The sequence below is a fragment of the Scyliorhinus canicula genome, chromosome 6, assembly GCF_902713615.1.
Source record: "Scyliorhinus canicula chromosome 6, sScyCan1.1, whole genome shotgun sequence".
NCBI classification, from domain to species: Eukaryota; Metazoa; Chordata; class Chondrichthyes; order Carcharhiniformes; family Scyliorhinidae; genus Scyliorhinus; species Scyliorhinus canicula.
Window position 1 is genome coordinate 75,851,468 of NC_052151.1, and position 20,562 is coordinate 75,872,029.

Sequence of the window (20,562 nt, forward strand, 5' to 3'; positions counted from 1 at the left end):
CAAGAAATTCAATGACCTTGCGTGAATGGTCAACGTCAATGTATGCATTTTTAAATTCCGCATCATACCATCTGCATCAGTAGCCTCGGATATCCCTCAATTCACCACACACACACACACATCCCCCACCCCATTCCCATCACTCACCTACCCACATCTCTATCAATCAGGACTCAAACTAACATTCATATGTTTCACCTCACATACTTAGCACTGATACAAACCTCACCCACATCTCACACAATGCGCACACTGCCAGCTGTTAAACCACGTCAGCCAGCTCATCGAAACACATTGCATCACACTCACTGACGCATTTCCCTTCAATTGTCGGACAAGGTAGTGGGAGCTGATCAGAGAGGAATAAGCATCCCCCTCTTCCCCCAAGAAAAGATTATGCTGGCTATTATTGAAGCAGCAATTGCTGAACCTGTGGCCGGCAGTAGGCTGAATCAATTGAAGATCATGATGTTGATATCCTCATACCTGGTCCTGCTCCTCACATCTCTTCTTTTTGCCTCTTGTGCCTTTCTCCCTTTACACACCCTAGAAGTGCAAGGAAATGAAGGAACTGCAAGAAGGCAATGAAAATGAAGACACATCGTCACTCGCAATCACAACCAGCAGCTCAGATACTTCACATATTTAGAGCTTTTTGCTTAGAGGCAAGATCTACAATGGGTGCGAGTAGGCCACAGCAGTGCAATGAGAGGGGGATAGTCGGGTCGCGTTGTACACTAGTTCGGGTACAGAGGATTCAGATGAGCATTTGAATGGATCAGCACACAGAGCACATCAGATGGCTATGCACAAGGCATGATGCATTGCCTGCCAGAAAACTTCAATGCTAAAGAACATGAAGGAGTCTGGCACCAACAGGCAAAAGTGATTAGCCAAAAGTTTGTAGCCTATCCTTTTTTTATTATCAGAGTACCCAAGACTCTTTTTCCAAATATGAGACAATTTAGCTTGGCCAATCCACCTACCCTGCACATCTTTTTGTGTTGTGGGGGTGAGCCCCACGCAGACATGGGGAGAATGTGCAAATTCCGCACGGACAGTGACCCGAGGCCGGGATCGAATGCGGGTCCTCGGCCCCGTGAGGCAGCAGTGCTAACCACTGCACCAGGAGCCTATCCTTCTCAGCATTTAAGTAGTCACCAACTCCATTAGCACACTTGTGAATCTATCCAGGATGCAGTGGGTGATAACTGATGTCTCAACTCCCTTTGCAGCATCAGTAATTGCGTCTTGAGCACTGCAATGGAGACTCGGACCAAAATCAGGTAAGTTTTCCTTGCTCTCTTGCAAGGTCAGATAGCTGCCACTGTGGCTGCAGACATCAGCAGAGTCTTGCAGATTGCTGAGATGCTGCCCGCGGAGAGTGGCAGTGGTTCCGTGGAATAGGAATGTGCTGTCCTGTCGCAAAATAACACCATGTATTCTTAAGCCAAGCCTTCTAGGCTCAGGGTTATAGAATTTACAGTGCAGAAGGAGGCCATTCGGCCCATCGAGTCTGCATGGGCTCTTTGAAAGAGCACCACGCTTCCACCCTATCCCCATAACCCAGCAACCCGACCCAACACGAAGGGCAATTTTGGACACTAAGGGCAATTTAGCATGACCAATCCACCTAACCTGCACATCTTTGGACTGTGGGAGGAAACCGGAGCACCCGGAGGAAACCCACGAACACACGGGGAGGACGTGCAGACTCCGCACAGACAGTGAACCAAGCCAGGAATCGAACTTGGGAGCTGTGAAGCAATTGTGCAAACCACCATGCTACCGTGCTGCCCTTTCATCAAAATCATCCTCTGGGACCATCAGAAGTTTCCTTTCTTTGAAATTCAGCACGAGGCCAGACAAAGGCACATGGAAGACAGACACTTCAGAAGTGCTCAGTATAATTTGTTGATGTTTGCATGCATTATGGCATTATTTCATTTCTAAATTTGGTCTAGAATCTTTATTTTGGCTTTTATTTTGCATTGTCGTCAGCACTGGGACAGTTAGTGAAAGGCGGTCGCTAAGGTGTGTACGGCTGTTGGTAAATGGGGCATTAGGATTTTAGTTACCAGTATTTCACTTTAAATAATTCTTCACAGACATCCCATGCTTTAGAAGCCTATCTAGATTACCCCCACCACCTTCCTGTCCTCTCTCCCTCCATCCCTTTCTATCAGCATGGCCTGCTCTGCGTGACCTCTGCTCATTCTCAGTCATACTGTATTCCAAGGGAAATGCCTACTCGAGCACCGTCTCTGTGAGCAGCTGTTTTGTGCAGAGGTATTGACATTTCCAAACATCTCTCCACCTGCCACACCACTCCCTTCATGACCTTTGCAACCTGAAGCAACCCTGGAGACCCTCACCCAAAAACTTTGTAGAATTGTACCAGCAGCCAAAATAAATCAACCAGCAAATAACCTGTAAGTAGTTGATGACCCATTTCAATAGGGCTGGTGGTGGGGTGATCCTGCTGCTGAACACATGCTCGGCTATGTGAGGCTAAGAGATGGCATGAGCTGGAGCATTAAACTCCAAATTGGCAGCGTTGGTGTCAGATTAGCATGATTTACTGATTAATGCCGTGAACTGCTTACTCCCAACAGATGTTAGCTGAGCACGCACTCACCAACGCCTGTGCCTATGTGGACTAATGGGTGTATCGGATGCCATGTTGGTCCCCGAATGGCACACTTGGTGACTAAATAGTGGGCACTACTGAGCATAATTTTGTATCCCAGGCACCTTCTCAGAAAATGCTCAATTATGTCTCTCTCTCTCTGTATTTCTATTCCCGCATGTTTTGAATTGTACTCTGTAAGAAAGAGTAAAAGCTGTTGGCCATGAATAATAGTAGCATTGGCTGGTGTTCCTGTGATCGCTCAATGCATGTATGCAGTGAGTTGATGAGATGTCGGGTTTGATCCCGGCCGTTTGCTAATTCACAGGTCTCTACTGAAACGTTGGTAGAAGGGACAATATAATTCACTCACACGTGTTACATTTGAGGACTGAAAAATCTCTGTTCTGATTGCTACATAGTGATCTGGCTGCGTGGAGGCATGCTTACAGTAGTCAGTGATGCTCCTGCAGTGGAATTGTTTGTGGACACTGCCAACTTGTCATGACAATAATAACCACTTGGGTGATTTATTGAGCAATGTCCCAAAAGGAATCGACGTCTTCCGAAGGGCAGTAAGTTGGTAGAGAAAATGAGATGGGACAAATGTGTTCATGTAGCATGTTTCAAAGCTACACAAATTATGTCTATGTCGATTGCCCCAGGGACAGACAGCACCACTGGCCGTGAGCTGCACATATTTTCGCCATAATATCAATCGTGAATGCCATATGGGCTTTGCATGTAGTGGCTGGCAGTGCTGTCTGTCCTGTGCAATCGGTGTAGTCTATGAACAAACCTCCCCCTCCAGATGTTCAGATTTTCCCAAAAGGCTGACATTCTAATGTAATAATAATAATCTTTATTGTCACAAGTAGGCTTACATTAACACTGCAATGAAGTTACTGTGAAAAGCCCCTAGTCGCCACATTCCGGTGCCTGTTCGGGTACACGGAAGGAGATTTCAGAATGTCCAAATTACCTAACAGCACATCTTTCAGGACTTGTGGGAGGAAACCGGAGGAAACCCACGCAGATACAGGGAGAACTTGCAGACTCCAAACAGACAGTGACCCAAGCTGGGAATCGAACCTGGGACCCTAGAACTGTGAGGCAACCGTCCTACCCACGGTGCTACTGTAATGTAGTCCTATTTGATGAAAGCTGCTATATTCTCATGTGTAAGTATGTATGAGGAGCAGAACGTAGGAAGATGTACCTGGTTTTCATTCTGGTTTATTTTCTTCCCCCACCCCCCCCCCCCCCCCCCCCCCACAGTTAATCCAGCTGATACTCAGTCATCTGACAGTGCCAGATCTTTGTCAGTTGGCACAGACCTGCAAATTGCTGCACCAACATTGCTATGATCCTCTTCAGTATGTCCAGCTCAGTTTGCAACCTTACTGGACAGGCCTGGATGATACGTCTCTGGAGCACCTACAGTCACGATGTGCTCATGTGCAGTGTTTGAATCTGTCTTGGACTGGGAACAGGGGATCTATCTCCATGCAAGGATTCAGCAGGTCAGTGTTAATGTAATTCCCGAATGAAGTTAATTTACTGCAGGCACCAAAGGTTGTTAAAGATCCAAGTGCGTCATTAGTGATCAGCAACCATAGAGATAATGCTCTGGACCTGGTGAAGCGGCCTGTGGTTGTCGAGGTAACCTCAATTCAGTGATGCAAGGCAGCTCGTTTAAGTATGTTTGTGATGTTCCTAGTGCCTATCGATAACACACTTGTGAATGGCAAGTACCATTGGCTGTTGAAGGGCTGCTGGCAGCTTTTACCCCATGTTTCTTTGACAGAATCCCAGTATAGGGGACAATGACCCATTGAGACTTTAGAAATCAAATAAGTAAAGTAGGGGAAGGAGATTTGACCCTATTGACAAGGATACCCAGGAGGAAATTTTGATTTTCTTTTCTGTAAACTGGCCTTCCGCTGAAGCACCTATTCCAAATGGGCACCTGGCTTCTGGACCATCACTACCACAGTGAAGCTTTATTATTGGGGACTACCGTGATTAATTTGCTTTGATATGTCTGGTGCAGTTTGCATGCTGGTTCCCAATGCGCTTCACACTGCTTCAGCACTGATCAGAGGGCGATGAGCCTCATTTCCCTCTGTGCCTGATGACCCTATTGCCTCAAGATCTGAAACATTTCAGGTCAGGCATTCCATGAGTTGATGAAGTACATGAAGTATATCCACTAGTTAAAGTCCTGCTTCTTGTGGTTGTAGTGTTAGGAACTCTTTCCCAGACTGATATAAATTTTTTGCCATTTGTCTTGCAGTTCTGAAAATTCTTTACTTCTTGAAAGGGGTTATGAATACTGAATCCATTTGAGTACTAAATATATTTGAAATTTGATTTAATTCAGAGCTTCTCCATTGTTAAATGTTCCCTTTATTTTCAATTTAGGGTATCAAAACCCTTTCATCCCCCTCCATTTCGGTCACTAAACAGTCCGTGCCCAGTCTCACATTCCTTGTGAGATAGTGATCAGGTTGGAAGACCTACCTGCAGACGTTCACTAAAGTTGCCATCATGCTAGCATTTTGAAAAGTACAGAACAAGCAGTCTACCTGAATTTTGATGTGCTGCTGAAAAAGGAAACGTCTGCACACACCCTTTATTAACTCTGTTCTACACGACACTATTGCAAGACGTTGTGCTCCCAGACACATCAAAATTGTCTTTACATTTTTTAATCGGCAGCTCTTCTCTTCCTCAATTCAAAGTGCACAAACCATAATTACAGAGCGTCAAAGCAATATATCTACAAACTCACCATTTTCTAACATTGCAGGATGTATTCTAACAAGGATTAGTCCATTGCAATTGAGGAATTGGGGACAAACATTTAACCAAAGACAATTTCTGACTTCCTGCATAGTGCACCTTTTCTCAGTATTTCGCTGTTATTTTCAGTTTGTTTGTATTGGATGTGGCATATTTAGGAGGCCTTGTTAAAATAGAAACTAATTTTGGTGAGTAATTTATTGTTATCTTACATAATTGCATCTTTTTTTGTGGTTCTGTAGTTCTTTTATACTTTGCACATCATTTTAACTGTCTCTGCTTATGCTGTTGCTGTCTGATGGTGACAGAAGCAGTCTTTCTTCGTAGCCACTTGTTTATTTTTCATTTAAATAAAGTGGTGATAAAGTGATTTTTTCTTCCCAATAATATCTGAAATAAAAACAGGAAATGCCAAAAATGCACAATAGGTCAGTCAGCGTCTGAAAGAGAAGGATGACATATCATTGCTGCGAAGACTGTTCATCGTATTGCAACATTTATTTTTGCACACTTGTTTTATTTCATGGATGAACTGAATTTCCTAATTGACAGGTTGGATTATTTTTTTAAATAATAAGCAGCAGTATTTGACTGCTTTAATTAAGGTGTTGGTTTACCTACCGAATTAATATATCTGCAAGCAGTAACCCATTTTCAGATCTGTTCCATATATTAATTCAGAACTTTGCACCTTTTCACTTCCAGTGAAACATCTGCTGTTTTTCTATAGCTTACTCCTGACGTTGTCTCTTTATGTGATGTCTGGCGCATACGCTCACAGCTTGACGCCTACTACTTTGACAGGATTTAACCCTATGATTGCTGTGCTTCCTGTGCAGATTCATGCAAGTGTGTGGATTTGAGCTGGTGCGTCTGGAGTTGGCCTGTTGCCACTTCCTGAATGAAACTTGCCTCGAGGTTATTGCTCAGATGTGCCCAAACCTCCAGGAGCTGAACCTTTCATCCTGTGATAAACTAAACACTCGGGCTTTCTGCCATATTGCCAAGATCTCAGGTCTCCGACGTCTGGTCGTTTACCGCACAAAAATTGAGGTAGGAACTCCTGTGGTGATTGGCACCGACAGAGAATTGCTTAACGATTCTTGTGTATGTTTTTAAATGAAGGAAGTACTTGTCTTATAATTAACACAGTTTCAAATAATTTTACAAACAGTCTTGTTTGAGTGGTGGTCCCATTGTTTTTGATTTTGTTTTCTGTTTGATATAAGACTGTGAACAGTCCTATTTGTTTGCCCTGTGGACTTGCCCCTATCGTTGCAATCCCCTGGAATCTGGATGGACCCTGACAACTTTACCTGACTTTTTGGGATTTAGTGCATCATAGGTAACAGTTAAAGATAAATAATGCTCATTGCTTGTTCTATTTTTATCAAGAGAGTGTAGAAAGCTAATTAAGGTGGTGTTTATGCTTTTGGTCTGACCTGCAGTGAGTGATTTGGAATGTGGGAGCTAAATTGATACCTGGCTGCAAATTTGCATTCTCACTGTAGTGGTGAAGCTGTATGAATGCAGGTCAATTCTAAAAGTTTTCAAGAGTGTGGGTAGTGGAGTCCCAAACTAAAAACATTTTATGGAAAAAAAACTGCTGTAGATTATAAAGTACACTGAAGCTGCAAAACATTCTCTCAGTTTTTTTTAATGCAGCTTGACGTTGCATTGCAGTTTTCATCCAAGTTGGTAGCAGACCCAATTACCTGTCCGATTCCACAACTTTACAAAGTGTTTGACTACCCTGTGTAAAAAAGCATACAAACTTTTACCCACCTGAACTGCCAAAGTACCTTACCCATTCAAAGTATATTGACATGCTTTTCTCCTCTTGCAACTTTATTTTTTACTCAAAATTATTTACCATGCTTCCTAATTTGGTATTACCTGCAAATTTGGAAACCTCTCCAAATCATTGATGTGCTGAGAAACAGAAGCTTTGCATGAGCAAAACCCTGTGAGGTATGTCTACCCACTTCAAACATTTTGAAAATGGTCCTTTCCTCCGATTCTGTTTCCTCCACGTAGCCAGTTTTTAATCCAATTTGCAACTCTTCACTGAATTCATACTCTTTCATTCTCTCCAGCAGTCTCCTGTGTGGTACCTTCTCGAAGCTTTCTGGCAGCCCATGTATCCAGAAATATAAAAACATATTGTAACATTTTTTCCTAGTATGTTAAAAGGAGAGTAGCTAAAGTAAACATTGGTCTCTAAGGAGCAGAGACATGGGGAATGAAGAAATGCCAGAGACATTAAACAAGTGTTTGTGTCTGTCTTCACAACAGAAGACGCAAATTACAAGCCAAAAATAGAAGGTAACCAAGGAGCTAAAAGAGTGAGAAACATAAGGTAATTGCTATCAACTGAGAATAAGTATGAGAGAAACTTAAGGGACCAAAATCCAACAAATCCCCAGGAACCTTTCTTTCATTCTTGGAATGTGAGTGTGGCAAGGCAGAGTTTATTGCCCTCATTGCCCTTGAGAAGCTGCCACCTTGGAATTGCTGCGGTTCATACGGGGTAGATGCACCAGAGTTTGTGAGGGACTGCATCCTACTGTTTGTGGGGAGTTACGATGGATTAATCTCGTTGGACTAGTAATCTAGAGGCGCGGGCTAAGGCTCTGGGGACATGGGTTCAAATCCCACCACGGCAGCTGGTGAAATTTGAATTCAGTTAATAAACCCAAATATAAAGCTGGTCTCCAGGATGGCGATCATGAAACTATCATTGATTGACCTATAATCCCATCTGGCTCACTAATGTTCCTTCAGGGAAGGACTGTGACTCCCAACCCACAGCAAAGTGGCTGACTCTACCCTCCAAAGTGGCGAGCAAGCCAATTAGGGATGGGTAACAAATGCTGCCATTGTCAGTGTGGCTCACATCCCGTGAAAGAATAAGGAAAATTCCTCGTGTCCGAAAAGAAGCAGCTACAAAGATAGAGGATGCACTGGTTGTGATTTTCCAAAATTCCTAGATTTTTCCAATAGCAGATTGGAAGTTAGAAAATGTAACGCTACTAATCAAGAAAAGCGAGAGAGAGAACGCAAGAAACTTAAATCGGTTAGCCTGGTGTCAGTCATACGGATAATGCTAGAATATACTACAAAGGAAGTTTTAACAATGCACTTATAAAATCAAAAGAGTATGATCAGACAAAGTCAACATGGTTTAACGAAAATAAAATCTTATTTGACAAATTAATTCAATTTTTTTGAGGTTATGACTCATAGGATAGCTGAAGGAGAATCAGTAGATGTAGTATATTTAGATTTCCAGAAGACATTCAATAACTTACCACACAAGATGAGAGTTCATGGAGTTGGAGTAACATATTAGCATGGAGCAGGGATTAGTTAATGGATAAGAAGCAATGAGGAGCAATAAACAAGAGTATTTTCAAGTTGGCAGGTTGTGACTAGTTGCCACAAGGATCAGTGTTGGGGCTTCAATTATTTACATTCTTTATTATTGAGTGAGACAAAGAAACGGACTAATGAGTCTAGGTTTGCTGATGCAAAGCTGAGTAAATTTAAACTGTGAGGAGGGCATGGAGAGGCGACAAAGGAATTATGGAGAGGTTAAGTGTGTGGGCAAGGTGACAGATGGAGTATGATGTGTGATTGCCAGTATTACTTTGGTAGCAAGAGCAGTAAAGCATGTTCAAAAAGCTTTTACTGTTGATGTTCTGAGAGATTAAAACACATGAAAGTTTACATTCAAATACAGCAAATAATTGGAAGGAAAATGATATTTCAGTCTTTATTGCAAGGAGACTGGAATGCATGGATAAAGAAGTCTTGTTCTAGTTGAAAAGGGTTAGAGTTAGGGTTTTTCAATTCATCTTTAAAGAAGGATATGCTTCGTGGAGGCAATGCAGCAAAAGTTTGCAAGATTAGTTCCTGAGATGACAGTGGACCCCTAGGGTGAAGTGTTAAATACATTTAACGAGTTTAGAAGAATTGGGGATTCTCTCAGTGGAACAGACAAGATTATGAAGGGACTTGACAGGTTGTTTACCCTGCCTAGGGAGTCTAGAATACTGGGGCACAGTGTCAGAACAAGGAGTCAATCTATAGGATTGAGATGAGGAGAAATTACTTCACTCAAAGGGTTGTGAATCTTTGGAATACTCCATCTTGGTGGGTTACAGAAGCTCTGTTTAGTCGTGTTAAATATATCTCAGACTAAGTATGATTTTTGGAACCTTAGGTAATCTGGGCATATGGGCCGCTAGCAAGAAAGTGTAGTTGAGACCAAGGATCAACCATAATCATATAGAATAGCAGAGTAGCTCAAGGGGTTGTATGGTCTGCTCCTGCTCCTTATTTCTTATGTCCATTGCATTTCCCCCTTACCCCCATCAGCAAATTTTATGGTTTGTCAAGCACAATCTTCCTTTCTGCAATTTGTGTTGGCTGCTTCTAATTATTTTCTTATGCTGTACATGTTATAACCCAGGTAAACTCTGTTTTCCCCTATTCAAATCAGGGTTATATTGGCCAATCACCAATCCTCTGGCACATATCAATTCTAAAAAGAATCTTGAAATATTGGGCTGGATTTTTGCGTTGTCGTGGAAACTTCTTTCTTGATTAGCAGTGTTAAAAATGATGGGTGGCGCCCAATCCAGAAGCCCCCCCCCTCCCCCCACCAGAACCCAGCAGACCCTATTTTCACCAAAGTCGGGAGATGCTGGGAGTGCGAGGAATGTGATTCCCACATGAGGGAAACCCAAACTCAGCAGGGCCATTTGAACTTGGTGCTAAGTTCAAACAAACCCCACTTTTGCTGCAGCAAGGGCCTTATTCCACAACTTGGCAGTTTTGAATCTTTAAATAGTTGCAAATGCTTTTAAAAGGTGGAGAAATATATAGAACTATTAAACTTTCAAGTTATTTAATTGGACAGCCTTTGAAAAATTGAACAAGAAAGTCCTGCCTCTCTCTGTAAGGGGCCAAGGAGGTGGGTCGAGGGTGATGGTGTGGTGTGGGGGGGGGTGACTGATGGTCATAGATTGACATGAACGCTATGGAAAACTATTGGGGGTGGGGTGGCAAGGCATGAGCCTGAGTTGGGGGTGTAAGGAATGAGGGCTTGGGGGCCTGTATGAGAAAACAACTGGGACGATATCTCAAGACACCGAGGCAAGATTTTGACACAACTTGCCTTAGTACTCGGCAGCTCCTCTATCTGCGTGTAGGGAAGAGCATGACAGAATGAAAATTGTGCTACTTGGGACATTGAACCAGGAGATTTCCTGATTGCAGCTACCTGCCCAGGAGTGAAAATCTGTCTCACTAATTTCTATGCCTCCTATTTATTTCCCTCAGGACCTTTAAATGTGCCCCGTCAGATCCCCAGGGCTATGTCGTCATTTGGATTAATTCATTCATAATATTTTCATTTTACTTATTATAATTATTTTTACAAGTGCCTGCCAAAGACCATGTCCAACATGAAAGAATTTAGCCATTTCCCCTTGACATTCAATGGCATTACTATTGCTGCATCCCCCACCATGGATACCCTGGAGGGTTACCATTGACCAGAAATTCACCTGGATCAGGCATGCAAGTTCTGTGGCTACAAGAGAAGGTCAGAGGTTGGACATTCTTCAGAGAATAACTCACTTCCTGGCTCGCCAAAAGCTGAAGTCAGAAGGAGTGTGATGGAACATTCCACTTACCATGAATGATTGAAGCTTGAGCAACACTCAAGAAAACTGACACCATCCAAGAAAAAAACCACCTATCTCGACAGCACCCATTTACCCCCTTAAACATTCACTCCCTTTGCCAACAGCACATGGGCGGCACGATAGCACAGTGGTTAGCACTGTTGCTTCACAGTGCCAGGGACCCAGGTTTGATTCCTGGCTTGAGTCACTGTCTGTGCGGAGTTATCCCCGTGTCTGCGTGGGTTTCTTCCGGGTGCTCTGGCTTCCTCCCACAAGTCCCGAAAGACGTGCTTGTTAGGTGAATTGGAAATTCTGAATTCTCCCGAACAGGCGCCGGTGTGGCAACTAGCGGATTTTTAGTGCAACTTTATTGCAGTATAATGTAAGGGTACTTGTAATACGAATAGAAATTATTACAAGGTGTGTACAACAATTTGCCAAGACCTCTTTGACAGCAGTTTTTAAACCTCCAACCTGTGTCCCCTAGAAGATCAAGGGGAGCAGATACATTGGAACACCACCACTGACGAATTCCCCTCTTGTCATGCACCATCCTGACTTGGATCTATATCGCAAATCCTTCACTATCACTTGAGTCAGAATCTGGAATTCCCTCCCTACATCACGTGGACTAAGGGGTTCATGAAGGCGGTTCACCACCTGCTCAAGAATAATTAAAGAAGGCAGTGAATGCTGGACATGCCAGCAACACTCGCATCCCAAGAACAAATAGCACAAATCCGTACATACATTGGGCTGGAAGGGTACCCCCTGCCAAATTGAATAATTGGGCTGTGCTCACGTGAGAAACCAGAGTTAGCTAGTGAAAATAGCAAAATGTGTAGTGGTCTGTCACACTTCAGACACCACGTGTGGGATTCTCCCACAATTGGCGGGGTGGCCCTTACTGGTGCCAAGAGCGGCGCGAACCGCTCCGGCATTGGGCCGCCCGGAAGTTGCGGAATCCTCCACACTTCCAGGGCTAGTCCAGCGCTGGAGGGGTTGGCGCCGCGTCAACTGGTGCCGAAGGGCCGCCGCTGGCTGGCGCGAGTTGGCGCATGCACAGGACTGCCAGCGTGTTCTTGCACATGCACAAAACCGCTGGCGTGTTTCTTGTGCAAGCGCAGGGAGTTTCTTCTCCACGCTGGCCATGGCGGAGCCTTACAGAGGCCGGTGCGGAGGGAAAGAGTGCCCCCACGGCAAAGGCCTCCCACAGATCGGTGGGTCCCAATCGCGGGCCAGGCCACCTTCGCCCCCCCCACCCCACCCCACCTCCCCCGAGGACCCCACGAGACGGCCGACAAGCCAGGTCCCGTCGGGATGGAACATGTCCATTTCATGCCAGCTCGGCCCATCGGGGCCCAGAGAATTGCTGGAGGGGGGCGCTGCCAACGGTCCCCGACTGGCGCGGCACGATCCCCGCCCCCGTCTGAAAACCAGCGCCGGAGAATTCGGTAGCCGGCATCGGAGCGGCGGGGCGGGATTCACGCCGCACCCCGGCAATTCTCCGACCTGGCAGGGGGTCGGAGAATCCCGCCCCAGATCTTGGAGAAACTAGTCATTTCCGAGTAATTTCTTCTGACCTCGGCGAGGAACTTTATAAAGCAATATGTCATAGGAGAAATATATTTGGTTTTAAGGATCATTTTAGAGACATTATTAGGGACAGACTTTGTCTGGTTCTTTGCAGTCCAGAATCAGGATGTTTCTATGAAAGGTGTGTCTATTTCCTTACCGTGAGAATTATAGAACATAGAACATAGAACAGTACAGCACAGAACAGGCCCTTCGGCCCTCGATGTTGTGCCGAGCAATGATCACCCTACTTTAAACCCACGTAACCCGTATACCCGTAACCCAACAATCCCCCCATTAACCTTACACTATGGGCAATTTAGCATGGCCAATCCACCTAACCACCTAAATTATATTTTCTCATTTAAAGATAAACTCCAGCAGCAGGCTTTTTGGTAATATTAAAAATAACCGTTATTTACTATCACCCATTGCTACAGTTTTTTGAAGTGCAATGTCTCGATCACTCATCTCGCTCACTATCACGCGTGCAAAGATCAGATACAGATGAAGTTAAAGCCGCAAGGATAACATTTATAACTCCGTCTCTATGTCGATGCAGGCCTGATGTCATCTGAGTTGAGTTGATCATTTAGCTGGATCAAGGAAGAGCTTTTCGACAAATAGCCAGGAGATTTGGTTCTTGGATGGATGTGGAAGCTGGAGCAAGTACAGCACTTTGGCTAAATTTGAAGACTTTCAGCTGTTCCATATATTTCATTTGTTTCTTGGTGTTTCAGATGTTTCCTCTCCTGAATTTGCTTTGTTCAGGACATTTTAAAGTGCAGTCCCTGAAGTTTCTAAAGAAAGTTAGTTTCAGTCACATGACTGCAGGGTTAACACAACTGGGGTTCAGACCACCATGACACAAAAACAGTTGACCATGGCCATTCACTTTTATCTCTGCCCCAACCTGAGCTCAAATAAGCTCCTTTGTTCAATATTGGCCTCCGGATTCTATGGTCCAGAGCTTAAATATTCCTAAAATGCTGGTTCACCCTGGCGCAATAAGGTTGCTGCGAGGTACCCATATTTAGGTCCACATATAACTAAATATTGGCCACAGAATTAAATACTGACTGTAGTCATATGATACAATGTAGCCACCTTAACAGGTTTTATGGCCATTTGCAAAACGTACAACCTTACAGTTCATAATATCAAATATTATACTATTATCAAGCTTATACTGAGCATAACAACATGTTTTGCATAAAATACACACTTGCTTTAATTTCAATTTAGCTTCTTGTGACATTTACTTTTGTAGCATATAATTATACTTAATAATTGGCTGTTATTACGGACAGAAATGAGCATGAACTGAAGCCTCAATTCCTTTCCCTCTCTGCTCTTAATCTGTGTGTTGTTGAAATGGAGGGTGTGTGTTTCTTAACCTCTGGATATGTGGTCAATTTGCATAACAAGCAGCAAGCGTTTGTGTGTTTGAATAAGGAGGATTATTTGTTCAGACATTCAACCCAACAAACTAATGCTATGTCACTCACTCAGAAACACACTCAAGGAAAAATCAGTTAAAGAGAAACAAAGTTAGACATAAAGGAATAGGCCATAGGTCACCTGGTTAGCTTGTGTCAGTTTGGGCTTGGCGAAGAATAGGGGGCTGGATTCTAACTCGGCGGGATCTGCAGAATATAATGTTACAGTCATAGCTAGGGTGTAGAGAAAAGATCGACTTGATACGAGGTAGGTCCATTCAAAAGTCTGATGGCAGCAGCGAAAAACTGTTCTCGAGTCGGTTGGTACATGACCTCAAACTTTGGTATCTTTTTCCTGACAGAAGAAGGTGGAAGAGAGTATGTCCAGGGTGCATGGGGTCCTTAATTATGCTGGCTGCCTTTCCGAGGCAGCGGGAATTGTAGACAGTCAGTGGATGGGAGGCTCCTTTGCGTGATGTATTGGGCTACATTCACGACCTTTTGTAGTTTCTTGCGGTCTTGAGCAGAGCAGGATCCATGCCAAGCTGTGATACAGCACCACGGTAGCACAGTGGTTAGCAGAGTTGCTTCACAGCTCCAGGGTCTCAGGTTCAATTCCCAGCTTGGGTCACTGTCTGCACGGAGTCTGCACGTTCTCCCCTTGTCTGCGTGGGTTTCCTCCAGGTGCTCCGGTTTCCTCCCACAGTCCAAAGATGTGCAGGTTAGGTGGATTGGCCACGCTAAATTGCCCTTAGTGTCCAAAAAAGGTTAGATGGGGTTACAGGGATATGTAGGAGGTGTGGGGTGTTCTTTTCAAGGGTCGGTGTAGTCTCGATGGGGCGAATGGCCTCCTTCTGCACTGTAAATTCTATGTCTATGAAAGAATGCTTTCTATGGTGCGTCTGTAAACATTGGTCAAAGTCGTAGCTGATATGCCAAATTTCCTTAGTCTTCTGAGAAAGTAGAGTCATTGGTGGGCTTTTGAATGGACCAACCTCGTGTTAAGTTGATCTTTTCTCTACACCCTAGCTATGTCTGTAACATTGCATTCAATAGTCTCTCCTTCCTTCCCTATGGTATGCGTTGTCTGTATAGCATGCACGGAACAATACTTTTGACTGTATACTAATACATGTGACAATAATAAATCAAATCAAAAAGGTCCGGCAGATCCATGGGGAGGGAGGGAAACCGTTAAAGTTTAGTTTGCATGACCTGTCTTCAGAGAGGGAAAAATGTGATTCTATATAAACGGGGTGGAACAAGGTTTTGCCACATCTGTTACAACCTCTCCCACTTCCGGCTAATCATTGTTCCAGTTGTTTCATCCCCTTTTAAGTATAAGCACATGATATAAGCACATAGGGGCTGGTTTAGCTCACTCGTCTAAATCGCTGGCTTTTAAAGCAGGCCAGCAGCACGGTTCGATCCCTGTACCAGCCTCCCTGGACAGGCGCCTGAATGTGGCGACTAGGGGCTTTTCACAGTAACTTCATTGAAGCCTACTCGTGACAATAAGCGATTTTCATTTCATTTCATTTTCATATTCATAACCTCATACGTGTACAGTAAGGAGAATAGAAAAGAGTTTGTTTCACAACCATGGATAAAAAAAGGTTAAAAAACACAAACGATTATTAGTTTGTGATTTCCAGAGTCCGGAAACTCAAAGTCCTGAGGGTGTATTCTTCATTGTGGAATTCAGATCAAATGAGTTCCTCATTGGAGACAGTAGCAGGAAAGTCCTTGAAAGCGAATGAAGATGCAGCATGATGAGGTTTCTGTATGGAGGCTGGCTGGAAATGGTCACTTGTCTTTAAAATAAAACATACTTCGAGATTTGAGAGATTGGGACTGGCTCCATGGACGGTCGGAAGACCTACTGTTGTTCTTTTCAGGTTGGAGGTTATCAGCACACTGATCTGGGAGGCTGGAAATTTAATATTACAACTGTCCCAAAGGCTTAAATACATGGGGTCATATGATGTGGCTCATTTGCTACGACCTCCTGGGCTAGAAGTGTGGTCAATTCCAGCCCCACTGGAACCGGAATTGCAACGCGATTGAAATTAATAAAATATTCTCAGGAAACACCCAAGGTTTTTGACCCTTGGATACCCAATAACTACAAACACCAGGGGCGCGGTTCTCCGCCCCCAACGCCGGGTGGGAGAATCGGGGGAGGGTCGGGCGAATCACGACATGCCGCCCTGGCACCCCCCGTGACTCTCCCACCCCCTCCAAAATGGCGTGTCTTGTTTTGCGACACGCTGCTCGGAGAATCGCCGCTCGCTGTTTCTCACGGCAGCTGGCGATTCTCTGACCCGGAAGGGCCGAGCGGCCTGATGAACCCGACTGGTTCACGCCGGCGTCAGCCACACCTGGTCGCTGCCGGCGTGAACATCGCACGACTGGTAAGTGTGGGGCCTGTGGGGGGCGGAGGGAGGATCGAGCACCACGGGCATGCTCATCAGATGTCTGGCCCGCGATCGGTGCCCACCGTTCGTCGGGCCGGCGTTTGTAAAAGGGGAGGGCACTCTTTTCCCTCCTCCGCCCCGCAAGATCAAGCCGCCATGTCTTGCGGGGCAGCGGAGGGGAAGACGGCAACTGCACATCCACGAGTTGGAGCCGGCCAACCTGCGCATGCGCGGCTGATGTCACTTCGGCGGCGCCGGCCACGTCATTCCCGGCGCGCCGCTTTGACGCAAGCGTCAAGGCCGGGCGCTCGGGATTCACGCGCTGCCGCTCCTAGCCCCACGGTGGGGGGAGAATAGGGAGCGAGGAGCGGCCTCCGACGCCGGAGTGAAACACTCCGGGTTTCACTCAGGCGTCGGCTGTTTCTCTCCATTTCGGAGAATCCCGCGCCAGGTTTGTAAAGTTAAACAATTAATTTTATTAATAACAAAACTATAAATGTGCAGCAAATACAACTTTTATCGGTCAACTATTATCTAATTCCTGACTTTCCCCCCACCCTTTATATATTTTTATATACACATTTATTTATTTATTCATTTAAACACGGGGAATAGGGGAGGGATGTAAAAATAAATAAATAGGAGTCTGCAGACTGTTGTCTTCTAGTGCAGTTTCCTTCAATCTAGGCTTTCAGTTCTAAGTTTCTGGCTTCAGTCTGGAATGATTTTCACTGTAGATTCATTCAGGTCTCCACAGTTTCAGAAATAGAGTAGCTGTACAGCTTTTCTGGAGAAAATGGGAGAAAGAGCGAGAGAGAGAGAGCAGCTCCTTTCCTTTGAGCATCCAGGACCTGACTGTTCTTTCCTTGGCTCTCTGAAAAAGCTTCATACTCGGGTAGGATCCAATCACTGCCTGTTACCTGGCAGAATACAGCCTATTAGCCAATTCATTGGCCTAATATAGGGGAAGATATAGGGGGGATGTCTGAGGTAGGTTCTTTACCCAGAGAATAGTAATTGGTCAGATTGGATTTGTCCTGCTTTTTATGTACAGGACCATACCTGGGCCATTTTCCACATTGCCGGATAGATGACAGTGTACATAGAACATAGAAAAATACAGCACTAAAACAGGCCCTTCGGCCCACGAAGTTGTGCCAAACCTTTGTCCTACATTAAGAACAAATTAATCTACATCCCCATCATTCTACCGTAATCCATGTACCTATCCAATAGACGATTGAAGGTCCCTAATGTTTCCGACTCAACTACTTCCACAGGCAGTGCATTCCATGCCCCCACTATTCTCTGGGTAAAGAACCTACCTCTGACATCCCCCCCTATATCTTCCACCATTCACCTTAAATTTATGCCCCCTTGTAATGGTTTGTTCCACCTGGGGAAAAAGTCTCTGACTGTCTACTCTATCTATTCCCCTGATGACCTTATAAACCTCTATCAAGTCGCCCCTCACACTTCTTCGTTCTAATGCGAAAAGGCCTAGCACCCTCAACCTTTCCTCGTAAGATCTACTTTCCATTCCAGGCAACATCCTGGTAAATCTCCTTTGCACCTTTTCCACAGCTTCCACATCCTTACTAAAATGAGGCGACCAGAACTGCACACAGTCCTCCAAATGTGGCTGTACCAAGGTTTTGTACAGCTACATCATCACCTCACGGCTCTTAAATTCAATCCCTCTGCTAATGAACGCTAGCACACCATAGGCCTTCTTCACAGCTTTATCCACTTGAGTGGCAACTTTCAAAGATCGAACATAGACCCCAAGATCTCTCTGCTCCTCCACATTGCCAAGAACCCTACCATTAACCCTGTATTCCACATTCATATTTGTCCTTCCAAAATGGACAACCTCTCACTTTTCAGGGTTAAACTGCATCTGCCACTTCTCAGCCCAGCTCTGCATTCTATCTATGTCTCTTTGCAGCCGACAATAGCCCTCCTCACTATCCACAACTCCACCAATCTTCGTATCGTCAGCAAATTTACTGACCCACCCTTCAACTCCCTCATCCAAGTCATTAATGAAAATCACGAACAGCAGAGGACCCAGAACTGATCCCTGTACGCCAGTGGTAACTGGGCTCCAGGCTGAATATTTGCCATCCACCACCACTCTGACTTCTATCGGTTAGCCAGTTCGTTATCCAACTGGCCAAATTTCCCACTATCCCATGCCTCCTTACTTTCTGCATAAGCCTACCATGGGGAACCTTATCAAATGCCTCACTAAAATCCATGTACACTTGATCCACTGCTTTACCTTCATCCACGTGCTTGGTCGCCTCCTCAAAGAATTCAGTAAGACTTGTGAGGCAAGACCTACCCCTCACAAATCCGTGCTGACTATCCCTAATCAAGCAGTGTCTTTCCGGATGCTCAGAAATCCTATTCCTCAGTACCCTTTCCATTACTTTGCCTACCACCGAAGTAAGACTAACTGCCCTGTAATTCCCAGGGTTATCCCTATTCCTCTTTTTTGAACAGGGTGTAACTGTACTAGAACAGCTTGGCTGGGATCGTGGCAAGTTCTGGAGCACAAGACTTCAAGACATTTGCTGGAATATTGTCAGGACCCCTTTGCAGTATCCAGTGGCTTCAGCGGTTTCTTGCTATCACGCGGGGTGTATCGAATTGGCTGAAGACTGACATCTGTGATGCTGGTGACTTCTGGAGGAGACCAAGATGGATCATCCACTCGGCACTTCTGGCTGAAGATTATTGCAAATGGTTCAGCCTTGTCTTTTGCACTGATGTGCTGGGCTCCTCCATCATTGAGGATGTGAATATTTGTTGAGTCTCCATCTCCAGTGGGTTGTTTAATTGTCCACCATCATTGATGACTGGATGTGGTAGGACTGCAGAGCTGAATCTGATCCGCTAGTTGTGGGATCGCATAGCTCTGTCTATCATTTGCTGCTTGTGCTGTTTGGCATGCAAGTAGTCCTGTGTTGTAGCTTCACCAGGTTGACACCTCATTTTTCACTCAGCTTGGTGCTGCTCCTTCACTGGATCAGGGTAGATCTCCTGACTTGGTAGCAAAGGTGGAGTGGGATATATGCCAGACATAAAGTAGTAAAGGTGGAGTGGGGTATATGCCAGACCATAAGGTTACAGATTTTGGCTGAGTACAATGTTGCAGCTGCTGATGGCCCACAGCACCTCATAGTTTGAGTTGCTAGATCTATTCTGAATCTTTTCCCATTTAGCATGATGGTTGTGCCACACAGTGCGAAGATGGGATTTTGTCTTCACAAGGACTGTGCAGTGGCCACTGCAAACTATATACTCATGGACAGATCCACCTATGGCAGGGTGGTTGGTGAGGGCGCGGTCAAGCATGTTTTCCCCATTGATTCCCTCACCTCACCCAGACCCTGTCTAGCAGCTATGTCATTTAGGGCTCAGTCAGTAGTGGTGCTGCCGAGCCACTTTTGGTGAAGGACGTAAAAGTCCCCCATCCAGAGTACATTCTTGCCACTCTTGGTGCTTCCTCCAAGTGGTGTTAAAAATGGCGGATTCCTTATTGATCAACTGACAGTGGATGGCACGTGGTAATCAGAGAAGGTTTCCTTGCCCATGTTTTACCAGAAGCCATGAAACTTCATGGGGTCCAGAGTTGATGTTGAGGACTCCCAGGGCAGCTCCTTCCCGATTGTGCAGATGGGACATGATATACCTAGGGATGGTGATAGTGGTTTCAGGGGTGCTAACTGTATAATTCTGGGGGGTGGGAGGCTTTACAGGGTCAACAGGGCTGGGTGTGCTGTTGTCGTCTAAAGTGCCGAGTGGTCCATCTGGTTCCTCTTGGAAGTTTCTAGAACATATGACCAATCTTGAGTCATGTGATCTGTATAAACCATCTTTTGGTTCTGCAAAAGTCCACTTTAAAATAACAAAACATTTTGTATACACTTGACATTCAATGGCATTACCTGCATCAACACCTTGAGGGTTAGCACTACCAGCAGCTGAACTGGACC

The 20,562-nt window shown here is 45.0% G+C and overlaps 1 protein-coding gene across 3 annotated transcripts in view; it reads left to right on the forward strand.

Moving 5' to 3' along the window:
* Nucleotides 1-20,562, forward strand: part of fbxl4 (F-box and leucine-rich repeat protein 4) — a 118,340-nt gene that overhangs the window by 67,223 nt on the left and 30,555 nt on the right. For all 3 annotated transcript variants that reach the window (XM_038799540.1, XM_038799542.1, XM_038799541.1), the window contains exons 4-5: nt 3,908-4,152; nt 6,274-6,487. In XM_038799540.1, coding sequence (XP_038655468.1) covers nt 3,908-4,152; nt 6,274-6,487 — 459 coding nt within the window. The remainder of the gene's footprint in view (nt 1-3,907; nt 4,153-6,273; nt 6,488-20,562) is intronic.